Here is a 22,405-nt window from a genome sequence, read left to right on the forward strand (position 1 = left end):
TAAGGCATTATTATTCACAAAGTCATCTATGTGCTGGGAAAGCACTGTCATTTTCTTATAGGAGATTCATCAGGAGATTTGACTTTTAAAAACAGTGACCTTTCCAGTTGCTAAACAAGACATCTGAATATCCAACAGAGGCTACTGTATGTATTAAATACTGCACATTTGAAGCAGGATTGGCCGTAAAATGGCGCTTTGTCTCCATCAAGTGTTTATTGTGTGTACCTTGACAGAGAATCCAATGCAGATGGCTGATTCTCATTAGAAGCATGACAACTACCTGAGCGAACATGATTTAATCTGTCTATGTTCTCAAATGGACATCCATAACTGACCGTTTAATTCCTAGCATAAGCCATAAATCCTCTAGAGTCATTAGAGAGATTTATGTGCTCTTTCTATCTCCTAGGCCTCGCTCACATTCCAGTGAAATGAGGATTGTGTTGTTACAAGCATTCATTGGCAGAGAAATGACCATTTCCCGCTCATGACTTGTTTTAGCGAGATAAGACACAGACTGGGAGTGTTTCTCAATGCTGCTTGCACACAGTAAAGACAAACAGTTTGGAGAGAAATGCGCATGCTGCTTTAGATTATTACAATGAAGGTAAGCACTCTTGATTTTTCAACAGGTACATTCCTGCATCATTTTAATGGACCACTAAAAACATACTTTTAAAGCTTGGTGTTTTAAGTTTATACTGACACAAATGATGAGCTTTAATTGTCAAGCTTATCAAATGCATTTTTTATTTTTATTTAACTGTATGACACAAAATTATTAGGAGGAAAACTTTAGTTAACTTTGTTCTCAGTGTGTGTTCCTGCACGGGATCTTCCTTGTCTCTCTGTTGTCTTCAGTAGCAATTACACAGTAAGTAACTGAAAACATATTTGCCCTTACAACAAATATCTAAATCGCTGGAGTTAAAAGCGTCTAACATATGCATACATGCAAATTGTTTATGCATTTGTTATTTAGAGATTTAATGTTAGTATGCAACATACAGTGTACATAAACAGAGTTCCCAAAAAGTTTTTGGACACTGAAGACACACTTAAAAATGTCATTGCATTATATAACAACATTACAAAATGTCAAACTGAACATTTAATTGAAAGAAAGTTTTACAAGCACACGTTTAAAAAAAGTTACTTGATAAAACTATATATATTTTTTATTATAGATGAATTTGAATGTGTTGTGACACATGCATAGTAAACATGATGAACTACTATGTGGTTACTGTAATACACCCTTGTGATCTTGAAGAGAACTGACTTGAGACCAGTTTAAAAGTCATTGTATTACCGATAAAAAGTAATAGCAAAAACAATTGAGAAAAGCAAAGTCAGTTCTGAGAAATACATCAGTGTCATTTGTTTGCAGATGCCACTTGGTTTGATATTTTTTTATACTGTTAAATTATCCAAATACTTTTGTGGCCTCTGTACATATATACCATATTTGATGTTTCTGAAGACATACTTACATTGAGCTTGCTCCTGAATCAGGGCAGTGTCAGTGAGGTCCATTAGGTCTGTGTCTGAACCTGTGCACTGCCAGTGGGGACCCTGGTCCCCTGGAAGCTGGTCAGCCTGCGATGGCTGCTCCAAAACACAGGTGGGATGAGTGTTATGTTTTTGTCCTTTTTAACATGTGTCATTGAGTGTACATTTATCTTACACTAAATAACTGCATGCAGTCTTGTGCACTAAATACATTTGCTGAAATGCAGTTGCAGTATCTGTATAAACCCTGTCTTGGTTTATATCATATCTCTCTGGGCGCACACTTAAAAATTCCGATCAAGAAACCATCTACAGTTAACACTGGTGTTCCTCAGGGTTCTGTTTTGGGCCTGCTTCTATTCATTATCTATTTATTCCCTCTCTGCCATATTTTCAGGAAATATGGTATCCATTTTCACTGTTACGCTGATGACACAAATATGGTATCCATTTTCACTGTTACGCTGATGACACCCAGCTCTGTCTTCAAAACCCTGTGGATCTTTTCCTCCACCTTCTTTCTCCAGCTGTTTAGTTGAAATTAAGGATTGGCTTTCAGCTAACTTTTTAAAACTCAATAGTGATAAAACCGAGGTACTTGTAGGCACAATATCTACTCTGACCAGTTTTTTAGCATCCCTCCACCACCCCGACTCCTCATTCTTAGCTTGTTCCTACCACAGCCAGGAATACGGGGGGAGTACTCTGGGTTCGGGCCAAATACCGAGCTTTGAGCCCTCTCCTCGGACAGCACGCCAAATACACATACCATTTATCTGACTTATTTGTAAGTTTGAACTCGTGGATTTTGCAGCGACTACACTGGCTTCCAGTTAAGTATAACATTGAATTCAAAATTCTGCTTCTCACATTCACAAAAATTGTTACTGTCAAAATGCCGGCGGACATTGCCATTCTACAGTGAGTTGTTCAAAATCTTTCTTTTTAGTAAACTCTGTGTACACAAACAATGTTCTCAATGCTCCAGTTCATGTGTAGAGCCCCTGGTGATACTTTGAGCAAAGTTTCATGTTGTAGCGAGCCTTTCAATTTTTGATGCTATCATAGTAGTGCCCCAAGCACTCCCATTCAAAAGGCAATTTGACCGAAAACGAAAATACGGTCAAACTTAAAAGTGGCGTTTCCATTCAAATTATGCTTTTAAACGAAAGTTGCCTCTTTTTACCCAGGCTTTTTTATTACCTGCTTTTATTAGCCTGTACTGTATTCTACTGTATCTATGATGCATGTGTGCTGTTATGTTGTTGTATTGTGTGATGCTAATGGGTTTTGTTTATTGTGTTTTTTTTTGTTTTTTTTTATTAAATTTTTTACTGTTTTGTTTGCTTGTAAGGTTACCTTGGGTGTTATGAAAGGCGCCGTTAAAAAAAATGCATTATTATACTGACATGTCGGAGGCACTTTCTGGGGACATTACAGACACAGATCCGCTCCATTGCAGTCTACTCTCAGTTTGGTGGTCAGCCTTGCACTGTGAGCTCAACTCGCACACAATCCTGCACATCGACTAAGGTCTGTCCCCTAGAGGAGGGCTGTGGAGAACGGTTCAGATGCCAGTCCGGTAATTATTTTGATACATTTCCACTTTTAACTGTTTTAAAGTCTTTACAAAGTTATTTGAGACATCTCTTTTTACTTATTTATCTTAAGGGAAATGTATCAGCCAGTCTCTGGTATGCAATGGAGATCATGACTGTGAATATGGCTCAGATGAGCAGAAATGTGACAGTAAAGAGATCTGTGACCTGCAAAAACCTCCACCAAACGTAGAGCTCACTGGTCAAGGGTAATGTAATGATATTTGTCAACTGCTTGATTCCATATCCAATACAATAATGCATTTACATAAACACAGACACACACCCCAATATCTAATGCCACTATGATTGTGTATGTTTGCACTATAGGTTTGATGCAGTGAGGAAAGAGGCAAGAGGAACAGTTATCAACACTAAGAGCTTTGGAGGACTGTGTAGAAAGACCTTTAGTGGAGATCATATGGACCTATATAGACTTCCCCAAAGTGTCCTCAGATACACTTTCCAGGCAATAGAAATATCACAATTTACTATTCTAACATAAAAATGTCTGATTAGATACAAAAAGATGAACATATGTTACCAATGCAAGAAAAAAAATCGAGGGATTTCTCAAGAAAAAAAGGAAAAATCTTTTGTCACAGTTTCTACATTTGTTTTTGCCAGGTCACAGCAAAAAGTGATTTTACAGATGAATCCTATAGCAGTTCTTGGCACTACCTCGATCACAGAGAAAAACATGCAAGAACAACAGGCACAGATTACGGGCATGATGATTATGTCTTTCATGATGAGCTGTTTCAGTCACAGGTACTGTATGCTACAACATATTCACTATATAATATAGACTTTCACATAACCCTGGGTTAACGTAATATTTGGGTGTGTTCCATATTTCGCACTTTATCCTTAGTCTGAGCTGTGTACAGCAAAGTACAGCAATGAGCATGTGATGTGTTAAAGTCGGTATGAAACAGAAGTTGCAATAGTCTTTTCTTCCCTATTGTGACGTACTGTATATCCAAGTGAAACATCTTCCTGAACAAGAAAAAATGTAGGGCGGGACTTGATTTTGCTCATCAAGTATTGATTGGATTGTTGTGGTTTATTACATGTGCTGCTTTTCGCCTACTATAGAGTAGGGAAGTATGCAATTTCAGATGCAGCCTCGGTCGGCTTAAACCTCTTCCTTACTAGCTCACGTTCATCTTTCTCCACTTGAGTACAACATCCACATCTCAAAATCCAATCAACAATTAATGCATAGAACCAAGTCTTGGCTCAACATGTTTCTTTTTTGATAATCCGATACACTTTTATGTACAATTTGTAGGCCTATGTAAGGGTGTATTCACACCTGCCTTGTTTGGTTCGATTGAATCGAACTCTAGTTCGTTTCCACCCTTGGTGCGGACCTTTTGGGCAGGTGTGAATACAGCAATCGATTGTAAAAGCCTTTTTTTTGCACTTCCTGATTTCCCTACTTGAGAATCCTTGTCCAATGAATGGATGACCTTAGCACACGTGTGGTTTTGTTTACAAATTTTGGTTCACTTGCAAAAAGAGCAGTGTGAAAGCGAACCGTACCAGACCAAAAAAACAAACATTTTATTTGGTCCGGACCAAAGCAAGTGAACTATTGGACTTTCCTTGTGTGAATACACCCTTAAATTTGTATGCACAATTTGGAAGAAAAGATCTGTCACTACTTCTGTTTCATTGGGACTTTAAAAACAGTGTTAACCCCTTTCAAAACAAAAGTCTTTCCTAACCCTTAATGTGGCTTGGTAGCTCTTAACAATAAGGTCAGATTAATTAACATTAGTTATCAGACAGGTGTCTTAAACTAAACAATACTTGCATTTATTAATCTATGCATTTGTTAATTGTGTATTAAAAACAGTTTAATCCATTTTGTACAAAAAAAATATTGTTCACAGTTTGTTGCATTAGCAAATGTTAACAAATTACATATTTAGATTTGGGTTACCAGTCAACCTGGGGTTTTAGACATTCATTTAAGGTTAAGCCTAACAATCTCTGAATTTGCTGTGGCTTTTAAATATTTTGAAGTCAATGAGAACACATGCCAAAATATTTAAAAATGAAACTTTGTTCACCCTTCAGTCCAAAAATCTGCTGATCATGAAGAGTGATGTGGACGTGGCCCAGTTCCAGAACCAGGCCCCAGAATATCTGCCACTTTCAGAAGAGTTTTGGAAAGCTCTGCGCTCCTTGCCTGTCGCATACGATTATGCTGCCTACTACAAAGTGCTGGAGAGATTTGGGACCCACTATATTTCAGAAGGCACTCTTGGGGGCCAGTTTAGATTATTTATGGCGGCCAGCCAAGATGACATGCATAAATTGCGTAAGTGATACTGTATGTCACATATTCATTTCACTTGAGAAGAGTATTTGTCATTCAAGATCATTGCATTGTCTAACAATTGTCGGTTGTTTTCTTTTTTACATAGTAACTATCCAACGAGACTATAAACATTGTGTCAAAACGTCCCATTCGGTCCTGTTTATCATCAGGTGGACCACAGAAAAGTGCAGTGAACAAACTCTTAACCATGTCCAAAATGTCTGTAAGTCATTTAGAAAAAATAAAAGCAAAATCAAGCCATGAATGCTCAACTGAAGCTTTCTTTCACTTTTGGCAGAAAATGGCGCTAAATTATACATGCATCTGCGATACTTTCAAACTAGTTTCTGTAAACACTCAGTGTACTGTACAATAATACTCAGTTGTTTTTAAAATGTCTCCCAAACAGATGAAAGCATACAAAAAAATGATATGACCACAAATATTATTGGCGGAGCTCCTGGATATATTGCACAATTGTCAATGTTAAACAAAAACACACCCCTGGAGAATGGCAGGATGTTCTCGCAGTGGTCGGGTTCAGTAAAGAACTTTCCAAAAGTCATCAAAACGAAGGTTTGTTTGGAAACGATTGTTAAAATATGGTTATTGTATGCAAAGTTTGTTATCATAACATAGAGTGAATGTTATGTTAATCATAGAACATAATTGAAGCCTTTGTTAACCTGCCATAAACTGACCTATTTGCAAAGGAGCACATTCATTCTTATGTGTGTGAATTTCTGATTTGTTCAGCTCAGATCTCTCCATGAGCTGGTGAAAGAGGTCCCGTGTGCAGGGGTGAAAAAGCATCACCTAAAGCGTGCAATTGAGACTTACCTCAACGAGAAACACCCATGCCACTGCAGAGAATGCCAGAACAACGGGCTGCGTGTGCTTGACAATGATATCTGTAAGTGTGTGTGTAAACCAGGCACCAAAGGCCAGGCGTGTGAGCAAGGGACTCCAGAAGATGAACAGCCAGGTACAGAAATTATTGCATAAAAATGATATAAATCAGCGGTTTTCAAACTTTTTGATGCAACAGACCCCCAACTCATACAAGCTGGTGATTTTGTATGAATTTGTACAATTTGAGTCATACAAAAAGATGAAAAAGCAAGCATAAAGATTCACCCTTAAAGCAGATTGTATGAAATCATGTACAAATTCGCCACCAATTCGGCAACATTTTTTAATGTTTATGAGTTGCACATCATGTGTGTGTTGCAACTTCCCTGGGAGTTTTCATATAGAAAAACCTTTTTACATTAAATTACAGTTTTTTTTTCTACCCACCTTTAGAGCACTGTTCACTGTATAAACATGAAGAGAGAAAAAACATGGCTTTCAATAGAATAAAATAAATATTGTGATTCATTTCATGAGTTATCGTCTTTAGAAAGCTTACATTATTGTGTATATTTTTTAATAAATGTATATTTTATACATTTAATTTTTATTAATTTATAAATTGTAACTTATTTTAATAATAATAATTGGTATTATTATTATCACACTTTTTCTGATTTTAGTGGATGCATAATATTGTTGTATGTGCAGTAAAAATGTACATGCTTAATTTTTAAGTTTACCATTTATTTTGATGGTCCACTTTAGACATTCTATAAGTACATTTGCAACTACATGTCAACTAAATCACATTAGAGTATTAGTAGACTGTTAGGGTTAGTAAAATAAGTTGACGTAGCTACAAAGTTACTTATAGTCAGTATGTCTGTTGAGGGACCATTAAAATAAAGTGTTAGCAGATATTAAGCAGACATCTTCTAATACTCTAATGGCTGGTTGACATGTAGTTGCACATTTACTTAGTCTATTATAGTATGTCTGAAGTGGACCATCAAAATAAATTGTTACCTTTTAAAGTGTAGCGTAAGTACCGGTTCCTAAATATTGTTTGGGGTCACTAGTTATTTTTAAGTGTCCAGTTAATATCTTTGTATCTTAGGAGTGATTCATGGAGACTGGGCCTGTTGGTCTTCATGGAGCACCTGCAGGGAAGGACAGAAAAGCCGGAGCCGTTCCTGCAGTCGTCCGGCTCCTTCGGGCGGCAGGGACTGTATTGGGAATGCTGTGGAGAGGACAGCATGTGATGATGCGGAGGAATTAGATTACCTACGGTGAGGAAGGTCACTAGCCTGGTTCTCTGAAAGTAGAGACCCAGAGAATGAAACTGTGCAACAACACTGCCACTGTGTGGAAGCCTGACTTATTGGTTTTGACCTATTTTCAGCACAATGGAGCCTCACTGCTTTGATGATTCAGTCACACCCAGGGAAAGTTGTAAAACACCACCCTTCCTTGCTAATGGGTTTGTTTTGGTAATAATGATTATATGAAATACATGTATCCTCCACTCAACTGTGATTGAATATGTATTTGGGATGTGTTATAATGTTGTTCTCTTCTGCCAATTGCAGTACCCCAAAGATGCATATCCAGTGGGCAGTAAGATTGAGTATGCATGTATTGAAGGTTATCATTTGATTGGAGATCCTATAGCAGAATGCAAAGAAAACCTAGACTGGTTACGATATCAAATAGAGTGCGAGAGTGAGTGTATATGACTTTTTGGAGCTGTTGAATGCTGATGTTAGTATCCATTTTCAGTGTACTTTTGAGTTTTATGTTGATGGTGTGTTTAGCATTACTGATGTACTTTGTCATTATTTATATATTTTATATAAAAGTTCAATTATATAATGTAAATGCACAATATGATAGGCTAACTATAGTTTTTCTATTATGCATTTGAAATTGTCTATAATTATCATTTAAAATATTATTTATACATTTTACAGACACGTTTCATAAATAATCATTAATTCATTAGTGAGCCAATCATCCGTTCATTCTTTGAGATAATTTTTTATTTCATATAAATATTAAATTATATAAATGTACAATACCTGTAGTTCTGAAAGCTGTATTTTATATAATGTATATAATAATTACTATTGTTTTAATGATTTTAAATATACATTTTAGAGATTGGGAAACCATGTTTAATAAATACTAGATGATATAATTACTTAAAATAACGATCATTTTAATGTGATGTATTGTATATTATGTATATAATTATTATTGAAAATATGCATACATTTTAGAACAACAATGTTTCATGAATACTTAATGATTCATTCATTATTGAGGAGCTTATGAGCTTATTTGTGTTTCATGTAAATATAAAATAATATAAATATAATAACTTACATGATGTATTTTTATATAAGTAATTTTTTTATAGCCTACATTTGAAGAGAATGTAGATGTACGCCAGACTGACCGACTGAAAGGGAACTATGTTTCATTAGTACTATTATATGATTTAAATACTTAATATAACTATATTTTTATATTATGCAATTGTTATTTATAAATATTTAATGAAATGTTATTATTTGATCAATTAATTTTATTTACATTTTAATATTTTACATTTCAAAGATATGAGAAAGAAACTATAATATGTCTGCAGAAACACTGTGTGATCGACCTCAGCTTCCTCCAGATGTCACCGGAAGCCCATGGAAGCTTGCCTATAACATCGGTGAGGCTGTCTCGCTTTCCTGTCCCGAGGGGAAAGTCAAAGAGGGTCCGGCTGAGATTCAGTGCAACGCTGGCCTCTCCTGGTCACCACAACCAAAAGAAACCAGCTGTCTCACAGGTCTTGTACAGTAATTCAGAGTGAAGAAAATGTGGATGAACACATTACTTAGCTTTAAAGGGAAGGGACAACTCTTACAAGGACATTTGATTAATTGAAATGTATTGAAAATGTGATTATGTTTTTTCACTAGTTTTTAATTCGACCACTGTGTCAGTGCAATGCCAGCCGTGGGAGAACCTGGCAAAGGATAAATGTGTCTGTAAAGTACCCCACGAGTGCAAGTATGTTCCCAGGCAGTCCATTAGCATTACACAACACAAATGCCACATAAAACACATGCAAATGTCAGAAAGGCATTTCTACACAAGCATCCACCAAATCCCACAAATGTTCTACTTTTCCGTTTAATAAATGTTTGTGTTTTTGCAGGTCTTCCTTGGAGATATGTGCCACTGATGTGAAGCGCGGTCGGTCGCAGAGACTGAGTCTGTGTAAAGTACAGGCCATGCGCTGTCTGGGACACCAGTACACCCTTGCTGAAGACAGTGCCTGCCAGTGGATACAACGCTCATCCACTGCTTGTCCACACTGCACCATCTGGGAGAGTTGTGATGGTGAGGGGTTGTACAAAACAAGATCAAATAATGGCACACATCATATCTGAATTTTAGTAAATGTGACATTGTGTCTTACACCAGTATTACATTGCAGACAGAAATCGGAGTGTCAGGTTACACTGATATAAATATATTCTATTTTAATATATTTTCAAATGTTATTTATTCCTGTAATGCATTTTCAGCAGCATTACTCCAGTCTTCAGTGTCACATCATCCTTCAGAAATCATCAGAAATCAAAATGCTGGTTTGGTGCTCAGTTATTATCATTATATTTGGTGCTCATTTATTAACAATGGTTCTTATTATTATCATTAATGTTTAAAGCCGTTTCTGCTGCGTAATATTTTTGTTCAAATCATGATACATTTAATTTAGGATTCTTTGATGAATAGAAAGTTCAAAAGAGCAGCATTTATTTGAAATATGAATCTTTTGTAACATTAAAATGTATTTACTGTCACTTTCGATCAATTGAATGCATCTTTGCTGAATAATGGTGAATATTAATTTCTTTTCTTTTTTTAATCGAACTTACCCCTAACTTTTAAATAATAGTGTATCACAGTTTCAATAAGAATATTGAGCCTCAAAAACAACATTTCAACATTGATGATAATAATGTTTCTTGAGCAGCAAATCAGCATATTAAAATGATTTCTAAAGGATAATGTGACACTGAAGACTGGAGTAATGATGCTGAAAATTCTGCTTTGCCATCACAGAAATAAATTACATTTTAAAGTATTTTCAAATAAAAAACAGTTGTAATTGTATTAACGTTTTTACTGTATCAAATAAATGCGACCTTGGTGAGCATAAGAGACTTCTTTCAAAAACGGAAAAATCGTAATAATTCAAATTATTATATTTAATCTTAATATAAAAATAAACTACCTTTGACCGGTAGTGTTTATTTTTTAAAATGGGAAAAATAAAGTCTGTGGTTAACACGACCTGACTTTCGACAAAACGTCCAAGTTTAGTTTTACAACATAAATTACACACTCTCATAAACCCAAACATGAATTTAGCATCGTAAGTTTTTAAAGCATGCACAATGCTTTAAAAATTCATGTTTGAGTTCTGTCAACTCAAACATGAATTTTGAAAGCATTGTGCATGTTTTAAAAAAAAGTATGAAAGTCACTTTAAGTAATGCTAACCACAAACATTGAAAACTGCCTTAAAAAAAAAAAACATTTGAAAATTCCTTGCTAATGTCTTTTTGAACCTAGTCAGGAAAGTGCTATTTTTAAAGACTAAAATGTTGTAACAATCATGTCGTTGTAGAGCAAACGAACAGCTGCCGTTGCAAGACAAGTGAGGAATGTTCATCCCCGGACGCCTGGATCCATGTGTGTGTGCAGCAGGAAGGAGCGTCTGCGCCAGTGACAATGACAGAATGTGAGGCGGGCGTGAGGAAATGCAGAGGAGAGACTGTCCACATTGTCAGCATTCAACCTTGTCAGTCATAAACTTAAAAGGCTCACAAACGAATTATATAGTGTAACCATATATGCTGTACTCTAAGAAGGATTCCTGCATTCTTTTTTAAAAGAAAAGTGACAAGTGCAGTTTTCTTTCTTGTGTTGACATATTTTCCATTAACAGGAAGTTTGGGCTGGGGAAAAGAATAGAGCACAGCAGTGATGATGTGTTTTTGTAGGCCAGACTGTAAGTTAGCATCATACTGGTTCTTTCGACAAAAAAACAATACGATTTTTCTATTGGCTTTTGGATATTTGCAGAAAATAAGCTAATCTTATAAGCTAAATGATAATCTGAACACAACTTGAATAAAAACTGATTTTTGAATTTAAAAAACCTCCTACAATCACCAGAATTAAAAAGCTAAAGCTAGACTATAAACAAACTATATCACGGCTTTAAAAAATCACAAGGTATTACTGATGTATTTTATGTCAAATAAATGTGAAAATATCTTGAGCTTGTGTTCACCACAGACCCTATTTCAGGCATTTAACCAAAAAAAAACATTCAAAAAACCCATTGATGATTCAGGGTTCAACTTGTTTCTGGGTTTCTTGTTATTTGTACACCCTGTGACTATACAAATCACAACATGTAAATAGGAAAATGTTGGCGTTATTTTGTCACTTATTGGGAGCAGTATGCTAGCTGGAGCCGTTTACCTCCAGTCTTTGTGCTAAGCTAGGCTAGCGGTGGGTGCGTCAGACAGAGTTACGGCACGCACAGAGATGAAAAGGGTATGTATGGACTTATCTAACTCTGGGGGATACGGTGAATAAGATTAAGTCCCAAAAAGTTGGCGTGTTCCTTTAAGGCTAAACTCTCATTTTGATTTTGAAGCTTTCTTTTTTTAAAGATGGGCATCTCACCAAGACTTTAAGGTCATTTTTTGAATCATTTTCAGACATTCCCTCAATCCACTTCCTTTGGTTAGCCTAATAACCAGCAAAAAAGCGGTAACACTTTATGATAAGGTTCATTAGTTAACATTAGTTAATGTATTAACTAACAATGAGCAATACATTTGTTACAGTATTTATTAATCTTTCTTAATATTAGTTAATAAAAATTCAGCTGTTCATTGTTTGTTCATGTTAGTTCACAGTGCATTAACGAATGTTACCAAATACAACCTTTGATTTTAATAATGTATTAGTAAATGCTGAAATTAATATTAACTAAGATTAACAAATGCTGAAGTATTGTTCATTCTTAGATCATGTTAACTAAGATAGTTAACTAATGTTAACTAATGAACCTTATTGTAAAGTGTTACCAAAAAAGCATTACTGCACAATTTAAAGCGACTGTTCTCAGAACAGCGTCCTATTCAGCCAGATCCAGACGTCTTGCCAAACTCCTGACATCCCAGATTCCCGCCAACAGCTTGTCCAGCGAAGGCATTGCAGCCAAATAATTAACCTGAAAACCATGTCCATTCTTGTAAAGTTTTTGTTGTTGTTGTTGTTTTGCATCCTCCATTACTGCTTTCACATTGCTCTGAGAAAGTAAAAGGGTAGGCACTGCTGCCAGGTGTGATTTCACAGCCTCCCTATTAATGTGCAAACAAATCCAATTACCTGTAACTGACTGAGATCCAAAAGGGATATTTTAATGAGAGACATTGTTTGTGCGTTGAAATAAGAGCCTGTGACCTGTCACAAGATTGTTCGGAGAATCGTGGAAAACAGCATGGCTATCAAGTGGTTTTTATCTAAATAAAACATTTTCAAACACTTTTATCTGAAAAGAGGGTAACTTAAATTCATAATGACTTTTATTATTCCACTGATTTGATTTCTGAATCTTTTCTTAACTCATCATGGTATATTATATGCTGAATAAAATATCATTTTTAATATGAGACACAAAGTTCCAGTTTTGTTAAATCATTAAAAAAAGGTTTATTACCAATGTAAAACGACACTGTGCCTTTTCATAAACACTACAGTATCTTCACCATGCCTGACACATTTAGAACTGTTATTAATAAGCAAGACCCATGCTGAGCCCCTCCAATCTGGACTTATATCACACCAGATGGACAGACATGCCATCCTTTACTGACAATCTCTTTAAAGGAATCACAGTTTTGAAAAATAATTCAGAGCGCTAGGTTTACATTGTATATGTACATCTCTAAAATGTCAATTTATAGATATATTCTTTATTTACAAAGGCTTCTTCAGGTATTTTATACTCCTAAAGGCTGAAACAAAAAGAAAAAAGTTACAGGATTTCGGTTTATGGAAGACTAAATAATACTGTAGTAAAAATATTGTAACAGCAACCAAAAAAAAAAAGCAGATCAAAAGAAACAACAGATACCACATTCACTCATGTTGTGCAGTATTAAAAAAAATAAGCATCGTAAATGTTAAACATCATAACCTTTGCTCTAATTAGCACTCTTGAACGCCTCATTACAACACCTGTCTTGACAAAAAGCACAGCATATGAATCGTATGGATAAACATAGCTGTAGTCATATTACAAACCATTTTCTTTACTAAGCATAATGTAGACAAACATTCATTTAATAATGAAAATCTGTTGCACTGATCAAATATTATATAGTGTGTGTATGACTACTGATGTTACACAGATATTACTATTTATTCTCATAGCAGTAGGAAATTGGACAGAACTCACCAAAAGAAAGCACTGGTTTGAGAAATGGCAGTAGTACTGTTGATTGGTGAGTGTCACACATTGTGAGGAAACGCAGTCATTTGTGACTGGATTCTGGGAGAGAGCTTTTAGCTGGACACAAGACAACAGAGGCCAAAGAAACGCCGCTTTCTCTGCCGGACCAACGGGTATGGCGTCAGATTCAACAAACTGCTGTCATCTGTATCAATACAAGAACAGACAGATAGAGATTAATACAGCGATCCTTAAAGAGTCGTCTGCCGTTTTACATTCATTTAACTAAACATTATTTCTAATTCCACATGTTAAATTTTACCAAAAGTGTAAAAAAAAAATCTATCTAAGCTGCAAATTTAATTTTGGAATAAAATCAGAATATTGCAAAAATAAATTGTAAATGTGCACAAAATGGGAATATTGTGCTTTTTGTGGAAACCACTGTATCATCACAATAATTATAATTTTTTGGCAAATAATCCTATTAAGTAAGGTTATCCTTACTAATGATAGCTATGCAAATCTTCTAAAATAAATATAAAAATAAAATGTACATAAAATATATATTATTTATATAAAATAAATAATACCGTTCAAAAGATTGGGGTCAGTGTTTTTTTGGGGGAAAGAAATTAATTATTTTATTCAGCTAGTATGCTTTATAAAATGAAAAGTGATAGTAAATTCATTTATAATGTTACAAAAGGTTATATTAAGTAAACACTGTTCTATTCATCAAAGAATCCTGAATAAAATGTACTGTGTCACGGTTTGAACAAAAATATGAATAACAATAAATGTTTCTTTAGCACCAAATCACCATATTAGAAGGATTTCTGAAGGATCATGTGACACTGAGTGCACTGAATGCTGAAAGTTCAGCTTTGCACCACAGGAATACATTTCATTTTAAAATATATTACGTTTTTTTTCTTTTTATTAAATAAATGCAACCTTTGTGAGCAAAAGGCTCTTCTTCTTTCAAAACAACAACTACAACAACAACAAAAAACAGTAGTATATGAACAATTTGAGACTTTGCTATTGTTGAAAGATTTTGTTTGATGAAAGATTGATGCCAAGTTTTTAATGAATTTATCTGCAATATTATCCAAAATAATCCGAAAGCCTCAAAATAATGAGAAAGTGTTGAGATATTACCTTGGTTCTTCAGTGGTAAAGGCATTGTCTCCCTGAGTTTGCTTAGCAGATTTTTCATTTCTGTCATGTCCCTAGAACATTGAGGAACCAATTTAGATTCACAATCAGTTATCGATGAAGAAAACTGAGAGATAAAGATCCTGTCAGGGGCCATTCACACAGAAAACGTTTTAGTGGTAAAAAACGCGAACTGAACTTATTCTCGCAAAAACATCGAGAAGATGTGAGACGTGAGCACAACCGTTAAAGACGTCCATCTAGCACGCGTTTACATTCAACGACAATAGAAAAGTAGCACAGTTGAATGGAAAAACGCGTTCTGTGTGAAGCGGCCCTTCAGTGAAGCAGCTCAGACTATTCACCTCTCAATGTTCTCAATGTCTGTGGCCACCAGGACGTATGTCTGCGAACAGTCCGCTGGAGTGGAGGACGTGTCTTCCAAGATTGGAATGTCAGAGCTGTCCTCTTTCTTACCGTCTACCTTAGTACCTCCTGCGTAATGTTTCCCTGGAACAAGTCAAGTCAAGTCAAGTCAAGTTTATTTGTATAGCGCTTTTCACAATACAGATTGTATCAAAGCAGCTTCACAGTATCAAATTAAAATAATACAACAAAGTTTGTTTCAAGAGGAATTTATTGATTGATCAAATTAAATTAAATATCCCCAACTGAGCAAGCCAAAGGCAACAGTGGCAAGGAACCGAAAAACTCCATCAAGTGACCTAATGGTGTCCTAAAACTCCATCAGGTGACCTAATGGAGAAAAAAAAACCTTGGGAGAACCCAGGCTCAGTCGGGGGCCAGTTCTCCTCTGGCCCCCGACTGGAACACATACAGTAAGACATACACATACAGTAAGACATCACTGGCAGACTGTGTAGAGAAATAGAAATGGTCAAAATATGTCATGTCAAAATTTGACCCCTTGGCAACAGTCAACCTGCTCCCAGAACATCCATATTTTCGGTTTCTTATAAGCTCAAATCAGATAGAAATCACAGAAACTAGCAGTATCAACTCCTGCAAACATGAAGCCACTAGAAGGTTCTTTAGTTTGACAAGCCAGGCTTCATCAACGTCAATTTCCTGTGACCGGTGTGGTGACCTCACAGCATTACCTTTTCTGTGAAGCTGCAGGGATCCCAGCAGACATACAGACTTCAGCATCTCCGTCAGGTACATTTCCAGACAGCACTGCAGCTGGATGAAGAGGCGGCAGATCTCCGGATGTATTTCTCCATCTTCTGGGCTGTGAAAAAAAGTACCAATAATGCATCTCAGATCTGGATTCTGTAGAGTTTTGGCCCCCCGTGCCCTGCGCTTTTCAACATGTTTAATTTCTCACAAGTTACATACAGCCTCCTTGATTTCATACGCCTCACAGTCCACAACAAGTGACCACTGACAGAAATCACGAGTCTCAGACACATATGATGTCAGTTCTGGGCTATATAGCTAAAGCAAATATTTAGGAATTTTTCCGTTTTTCGACGTTATTAAATATGTTGGTATTCATCATTTACACTAAAACTGCTTAAAACATCTGAAAGACCATAATTTCAACTAAACAGCCATTGTTGCCAAGTAGATTCTAAATATTTAATGTACAGTAGGTAAAATACAGTTAAAATAATCATGGCATGTCTTTAACACTAAATTAACACAAGGAAAAATTATATTTAATAATTTTCATTTATATGCCCCGATATAACAATACAAAAATATTTTTTAAATGTGAACCGGAGACTACTGTAAAAATTTCTCACTGAGGCAAATCGAATTTTGAATTGATTCAGTGAAATGGTAACGGAACTGATTCACAGAATTGAATCAAACTTACCAACACTAACACCAATTTTGCTGCAGTTTAAATTAATTTGTCGTGCCATGGATCTAATTAAAATGACACTGTCTTTATGAAACTTAATGGCCAAATAAGAAGCCCATTAAAAACATGGCAATATTCAAGATCCCAGCAAAATCATTGGATGTTTGAATATTTCTGAGCAGCATGTTTACAAGGAAGTACAAACAATCTAGAGCTCTAAACACATTAGCTCAGTGGCCAGTGACAATTCTCAGAAAATCACATTTCTCAGAAGCCTACGCCTCTAATTTCTGCTCGGTAATTCCCATGTGGAATGCTGTAACATGGTGGATACTTTATTTTCCTGTTCTTGGATTACCTGGAACAGAGATATGCACCAAACTCATGTAAGATAAATCATGTAATGTGTCCATTAGGCAAACTGTTTGCTCTTTGTTCCCTCTTCTCTATGGTAAATTGTCATATTGACTGTAACACACTACAGTACTAAATCTAAATACCAAAATTGTTTCTTTAAAAGTAGTAAAAGTATGTGTATATAAATTATTTTATATGATACGATTTTATAATAGCTCACGTGCTTATAAGATGTAATGAGTTAATAATGACTAGAGGTTTTCAAAAGGGGGTCCATGACACCTAGGGGGTCCGCATGGGTACTGCATGCCAATTACTGTTTGATAAAAAAAGAAGAAAAAGTGTAAATCAAAAACAAAATATTAATTTCAGACAAAACTAAAGCACCTAAAGTTTAGCTAAATGTCTCATTGGCCCTCTAACATTAAAATGCAATATGTTAACATGTAATGTATAAATATATTTTAAAAAATGTACATAAATATGTTTTACCCTGATATTGCAGAAAGGTTTTGATGTGCAGTCCGTGCCATCTCACAGCCTTTTGTGCGCGTCTTGTGCATTTCCGCACGAAGAGAGGGACAATCAGTGGAAATCTCTCCAATAGAGATAACCAACTCCCTATAGAGGGCCACAAGTGTATTGAACTCCTGGACAACCTGATGGAAGAGAGAAAAACAAAAGCAAACAAACTGAGAAAATATAGGGCTCACAAAACCATTTTAACCTTGAAAATGGATGAAGCAGATAAATAAAATGACTAATCATTGACGAAATGACATGTATCCAACTTGTCAAGACTTTTTTATTTTGAACAGAGAATGTCACAAAAACAGGCAATTTAGCACCTCAGGCGACATGCTCATGCCATTTTTATCAATATTTGGTAGAAAGGATAAGCGTTCAATGGCAAGCAGTTTTAACATTTATGCCTCTAACTAGTATCTGTTTTTATGTTACTAATGCTTATTTTTAATTACTTGTAATCAGTGCTCTAAGTGAAAAAAAATTACATTCCTCAATTTCGGTTGAAATCGCCCTTTGAGGGCGGGGCGGTCAGAGAAAGAGTGAGTGTACCAGCCCACTTCGAGCACTGCTTGTAATGACTACTATGTTTATTTAATTTCACTAGTGATTATTCATTTAATATTAGTAGGCTACTTATTCAAATATTGACTAGTATCTATTCAATTAGTAACTAGCACTTATTCACTCACGAATTTCACTTGGCGGCCATCTTTGAAACGCCTCTTGGGCAGCTATTTCAGTAATGCAAGTAGCCTACAGCACCTAACTCTTTGAATGGGGAAACATCAAATTCTCCAAAGCTGTTCAACAAGCTTATGAGTAAATTTCATATTTGAAATCACCAGTGAAATCTGACACAAACCATCCCATAAATGTTGTTTCTTATGCTCACATTTCAGACTGGTCCAGCCTATTTTATTTAGAAGGCAGGACTTATTCCGCCATATTGCGAGCACTTTCTCTCATTCATAAGTAATATGAGTAGGCTACACAGTTTTCTTTGAATATCTATAGTCTTTGCTCACTACTAGTAAAAGTGACAGGTAACTTACATTGTTCTTGGAAACATTTTGCATATTTTCGCTCAGATGTCAATTATTCACTTCCAACAAGTAGGCTAAAGCTGGAGTATGAACTATACAGGATAGTTGGTAAATTTAAAATAATGCCAGCACTTAATAAACAATTGGAAGACATGTTAGTCATAAGCGAACAGTTGATATCTGCACCACAGATAGACATAGAATTCAATGTCAAAAATTCAAGGCAACTGCATGGTCAATGTTAAAACGGCTTGCCACAAGCTTTCTGCCTGTTAACGGGGCAAAGACTCCTCAAACACAACACACGAGCTTTACAAATGTGCTGCAGTTTTAGCCCAAAATAGAGTATCGCTCACTCCAAGCCATAATCTGTCAAATGAAACGTTGTTTCAGGAAAATCAGTTAGAAAAAGGAAGCTGGAACTACCGCAGCACCATAGGACAAGTCACTAAACCTCAAAGCCAAAGCATTCATTTTTTTTTTATTTCACGTCCCTAGTGTCGCATTTTACATTTAGGATGTTGGCACTTCTGCAGAACCCTGCGTGAATTTGAAATGGTGGTTGAACAATCAGCAGGAATCATAGCTGGAATAATGCTGTGGGTCATGACGCAGGCATACGCACCATTCTGCAGTCCGCTACAGCACGCTGAGCTTCGCTGCTCTCCCGGCGCTCCGGCTCTCTGGACGGGGGCTTACTGCCGATCTGGAAAATGGTCCCGGCAGTTCTGGGGCGGTTTTTGCGCCCATTCGGTGCAGAACTCATGCATACACATCAAGTGAAGAAACTGCCCTGATATAAAACGCTGACTGATCAATATGCTGCCACTCGTTTGGAAAAATGTCTTACTCAATTGATCGATCTGCCCGTGTCTTGCTCCTGGATTCTCTCCGCATCGCCAGGATGCAGAAGCCGAGTCACCTTCATTCACTCCTGCAGAGAGCTGAAGTGTCCTTGCAGGGTTTCGTCTTCTTCAGCAGAGAGAAATGCGATAACAAAGAACCAGATGCAAACATGTCTTGATGCCCCGTATAGCCCTTCAACGAAGAAATAACACCTCCCCGCGACAATACTCGCTACTTGAGATAGACTAATATGTGCCGCAAGTTGAAATGATACACTCTATATGGCGTTTATTGAGAGTAGGTAGCAGAAGGTGATCTAAGAGCGCTATTCTAACCTTGATAGGTGCAGTTGCTTGAGGCATGACGTGGATGAACATACTGCACTCTCATAGGATGAGAATACTAATGCAACAGATTCACCAACTCACCAACTCAGATTCACCCATCTCAAATGAGGCTTATTAAACATTAATCGAAGTAAAGTATCTACTTATGGTTGGTTAAATAGGAAATGTTCTTTTAGTGGTTGAATCATAGGCTACTGTTTATTGTAATAAATCCTAATTGTGTAAAAAGCTAGAAGCACAATTAGACCTAATGGCAGCCTGTTGTTGTGTTGTTATCTGGCAAACCACTATAGAGAAACCACTGCATTTGTGATTTTCTAATGTATTTTTTATGTGTATGCAGATAGTTGAGATAGAACAATATAGCATGTCTAAACAACAAGGACTGAACAAAGCTTCCAAAGGATTATAAAACCTTTCTTTTGACATGAAATTTATCAAAGTGCAGGAAAAGATTTATACTATTAAAGATTTCTCTGCTGCTTCATATGTTATTGTTTAAAAAAAATTTAATTTAAGTAAATAGCCTATAAAATTAATGTCATGTAAAAGTATTACTTGAATATAAAATCTATATGCTCAATATAAAATAATAATAACATAAATAATTTTCCTCTGAAATAATCTGTGGCCAGGAGACCATAACAATGATGCTAACAGCAAATTATAGTTACTTATGTCAAATGCAAACTTAATGGAACAAATAAGAAAAAAAAAAGTTATCTCAGATCGCAAAAGTCTGTTATTTTACATAGTAATAGTGGTCTAATTACTTATCTAAGACAACAAGTTATTGAGACCACACAAATAACCATTATGGCCAATTGAGAATTACTGTAAAAACAAACAAGAACGGTTTTAAATTAGATGTTATAATTCTTAGCATATTCTATGGATAGTTTAGAAGCTGACAGGCAGTTATGGATAGTTTAGTTCACAAACCTGAGCACTGCACTTTGGAAATTAGATGTAAGAGAAGACCCTTCACTAAATATAAAGCAAGTGGATACAACTTGAAGTGAAATGAAGAGTCCACTCGTGTGATTATCAATGCTAAGCTGCACACAGTTGGCCAAAATTCGGATTGAAAGCAAACAGATGTTAGGCAAACCACAAACTCAAAAATCATTAATCATCTTTGTGGTAAACCGATCATCAAGCTTTGCAATGCATGGATTCATTTTGCTCTGTGATGATCGGTTGGCGTTTCCTACACGTATAGTCCAGAAGCAGATGTATACTATTCCTTTTTTGCCGACCTCTCTATTGTCCTAAGAGTTCAGAAACACTGCAGACAGCTTCTCGCACCTTCTCTTTAAAAAGAGAGGAAGAAGAAATAGCAGAAGAAGCAGAAGATAATGAAGCCAATGACCCAGTTGACGGAGTATATATAGATGATCACCATGTCCATGTCAAATCGCCAGCCATGCGAATCATCCTCAAAGTTGAAGGAATCAAGCCTGTAGCCCCCGTGAGGGAACTGGCGTCTGCCAATTGGACTTGCCTGCCTTTGAATGCCTAAGAAAGACAGATATAGATAAAGAGTGGGAGAGAGGAAGAAAGACAGAGAGCAAGACAAAGCACAATGACTATTACAATGAACATTATACCTTATGAAGAATAACAACTGAATCTGCAGAGTTTATTTATGGTGGAATTCGGTGAAATAGATTAAGACATGGTTTTACCTCCGAAAATGCGAAACAGTTTACGGCAGCTCGGAAGAGGCCATTTTGCACAGCTCGCTTTCTGGAAATTTAGCTTCCGAGACAGGTATTCCTTCGGGAAGAACGTACGAGCTGTATGGTTCAGTTCTGTGAAGAGTGGGATGTGTGAATTTATTTATCTGTGAATCATTAATGCTCTCAATGCAATGTGCATTAAAGTGCATTACTTTCAGAAAGCCCAGACTCATTTTAGATTTATTATATCTATCTCATAAGTTATCTCTCAGATCAGATCCTGTCTGCTATATTTTATGTCACGTTTAGTTTGACAATCAATAAGAGCCTTTTCTGTTCAATCACTGTCAAAAAGCAGACACTGAGTTAACATAAAGGAATTTTCCTTACTTTTCATTGCACTACCTTGCAAAACTATAGCAGACTACAGTATAAAGCTCAGCAGTAAATATCTAGTTTACTTTTTTTGACCCATCTTTCTCAGCTCTTTCATCCTCTTCCAGCTCTTATACACCAGTACTCTCAGGTCCTTTAATTCACATCTACTTTGCTGAGTAGATTATTCACTGTCATGAACTTTTCCCCTCAGATCTCATCTTAAGATCTATTCTCACAGTACTTTTCTTCTCCGCACTGTTAATCTTTGTCTTACAGAACTGTTTGAGGGCCGACCCAGAAGCCTAATACTCCATGGGTTCCCTTGGGAATTTATAATGGGTTTGTAGTCTCTATCCTTTCTTATTTCTCATCTATCTATCTAATCTATCTTC

General features: G+C 36.1%; 3 protein-coding genes across 4 annotated transcripts in view; 1 reads left to right on the forward strand and 2 right to left on the reverse strand.

Moving 5' to 3' along the window:
* The first annotated feature begins 486 nt into the window (after positions 1–486).
* c7a (complement component 7a) lies at positions 487–12,936 on the forward strand. The gene is made up of 18 exons (XM_082187981.1): positions 487–610; positions 819–877; positions 1,519–1,627; positions 2,956–3,097; positions 3,187–3,322; positions 3,444–3,582; positions 3,741–3,884; positions 5,202–5,445; positions 5,552–5,668; positions 5,855–6,021; positions 6,202–6,430; positions 7,418–7,589; positions 7,703–7,790; positions 7,890–8,022; positions 8,951–9,139; positions 9,273–9,363; positions 9,512–9,696; positions 10,994–12,936. Exons 1-18 carry the CDS (start codon positions 605–607, stop codon positions 11,176–11,178), a joined length of 2,535 nt encoding a protein of 844 aa, XP_082044107.1. The 5' UTR covers positions 487–604; the 3' UTR covers positions 11,179–12,936.
* rgs7bpa (regulator of G protein signaling 7 binding protein a) lies at positions 12,643–19,950 on the reverse strand. 2 transcript variants are annotated; one of them, XR_014210982.1, is made up of 7 exons: positions 19,386–19,950; positions 17,682–17,848; positions 16,123–16,253; positions 15,367–15,511; positions 15,005–15,075; positions 13,847–14,045; positions 12,643–13,403 (listed from the first exon to the last, which is right to left on the reverse strand). XR_014210982.1 is itself a non-coding variant. In XM_082188054.1 (6 exons), the coding sequence occupies exons 1-6, from the start codon at positions 19,524–19,526 to the stop codon at positions 13,954–13,956; spliced, it is 747 nt and encodes a 248-aa protein (XP_082044180.1). In that variant the 5' UTR covers positions 19,527–19,949; the 3' UTR covers positions 12,643–13,953. The 2 variants fall into 2 exon arrangements, 1 of the variants encoding a protein (XP_082044180.1); XM_082188054.1 differs by having other exon boundaries at positions 12,643–14,045; positions 19,386–19,949.
* Positions 19,951–21,245: 1,295 nt separating this feature from the next.
* Positions 21,246–22,405, reverse strand: part of rnf180a (ring finger protein 180a) — a gene marked incomplete at its 5' end in the record, with an annotated part of 5,728 nt that continues 4,568 nt past the window's right edge. Inside the window, 2 exons of the mRNA XM_082188037.1 lie at positions 21,246–21,471; positions 21,642–21,767. Of these exons, the coding sequence (XP_082044163.1) occupies positions 21,269–21,471; positions 21,642–21,767 (329 nt within the window). The 3' untranslated portion in view covers positions 21,246–21,268. The remainder of the gene's footprint in view (positions 21,472–21,641; positions 21,768–22,405) is intronic.

Source organism: Leuciscus leuciscus, assembly GCF_965113295.1.
Source record: "Leuciscus leuciscus genome assembly, chromosome: 13".
Classification (NCBI taxonomy): domain Eukaryota; kingdom Metazoa; phylum Chordata; class Actinopteri; order Cypriniformes; family Leuciscidae; genus Leuciscus; species Leuciscus leuciscus.

Bases quoted from the DNA above. Each gene is read 5' to 3' on its own strand.
- c7a (XM_082187981.1), top strand. The intron at 3,098-3,186 runs GTAATTATTTTG...ATTTATCTTAAG, and splicing joins ACGGTTCAGATGCCAGTCCG to GGAAATGTATCAGCCAGTCT. The intron at 8,023-8,950 runs GTGAGTGTATAT...ATATGTCTGCAG, and splicing joins ATATCAAATAGAGTGCGAGA to AAACACTGTGTGATCGACCT.
- rgs7bpa (XM_082188054.1), bottom strand. From the start codon at position 19,526: ATGAGTTCTGCACCGAATGGGCGCAAAAACCGCCCCAGAACTGCCGGG. The intron at 17,849-19,385 runs GTGCGTATGCCT...CTCTTCCATCAG, and splicing joins CTGTAGCGGACTGCAGAATG to GTTGTCCAGGAGTTCAATAC. The intron at 14,046-15,004 runs GTAATATCTCAA...GTATTGATACAG, and splicing joins TTTACCACTGAAGAACCAAG to ATGACAGCAGTTTGTTGAAT.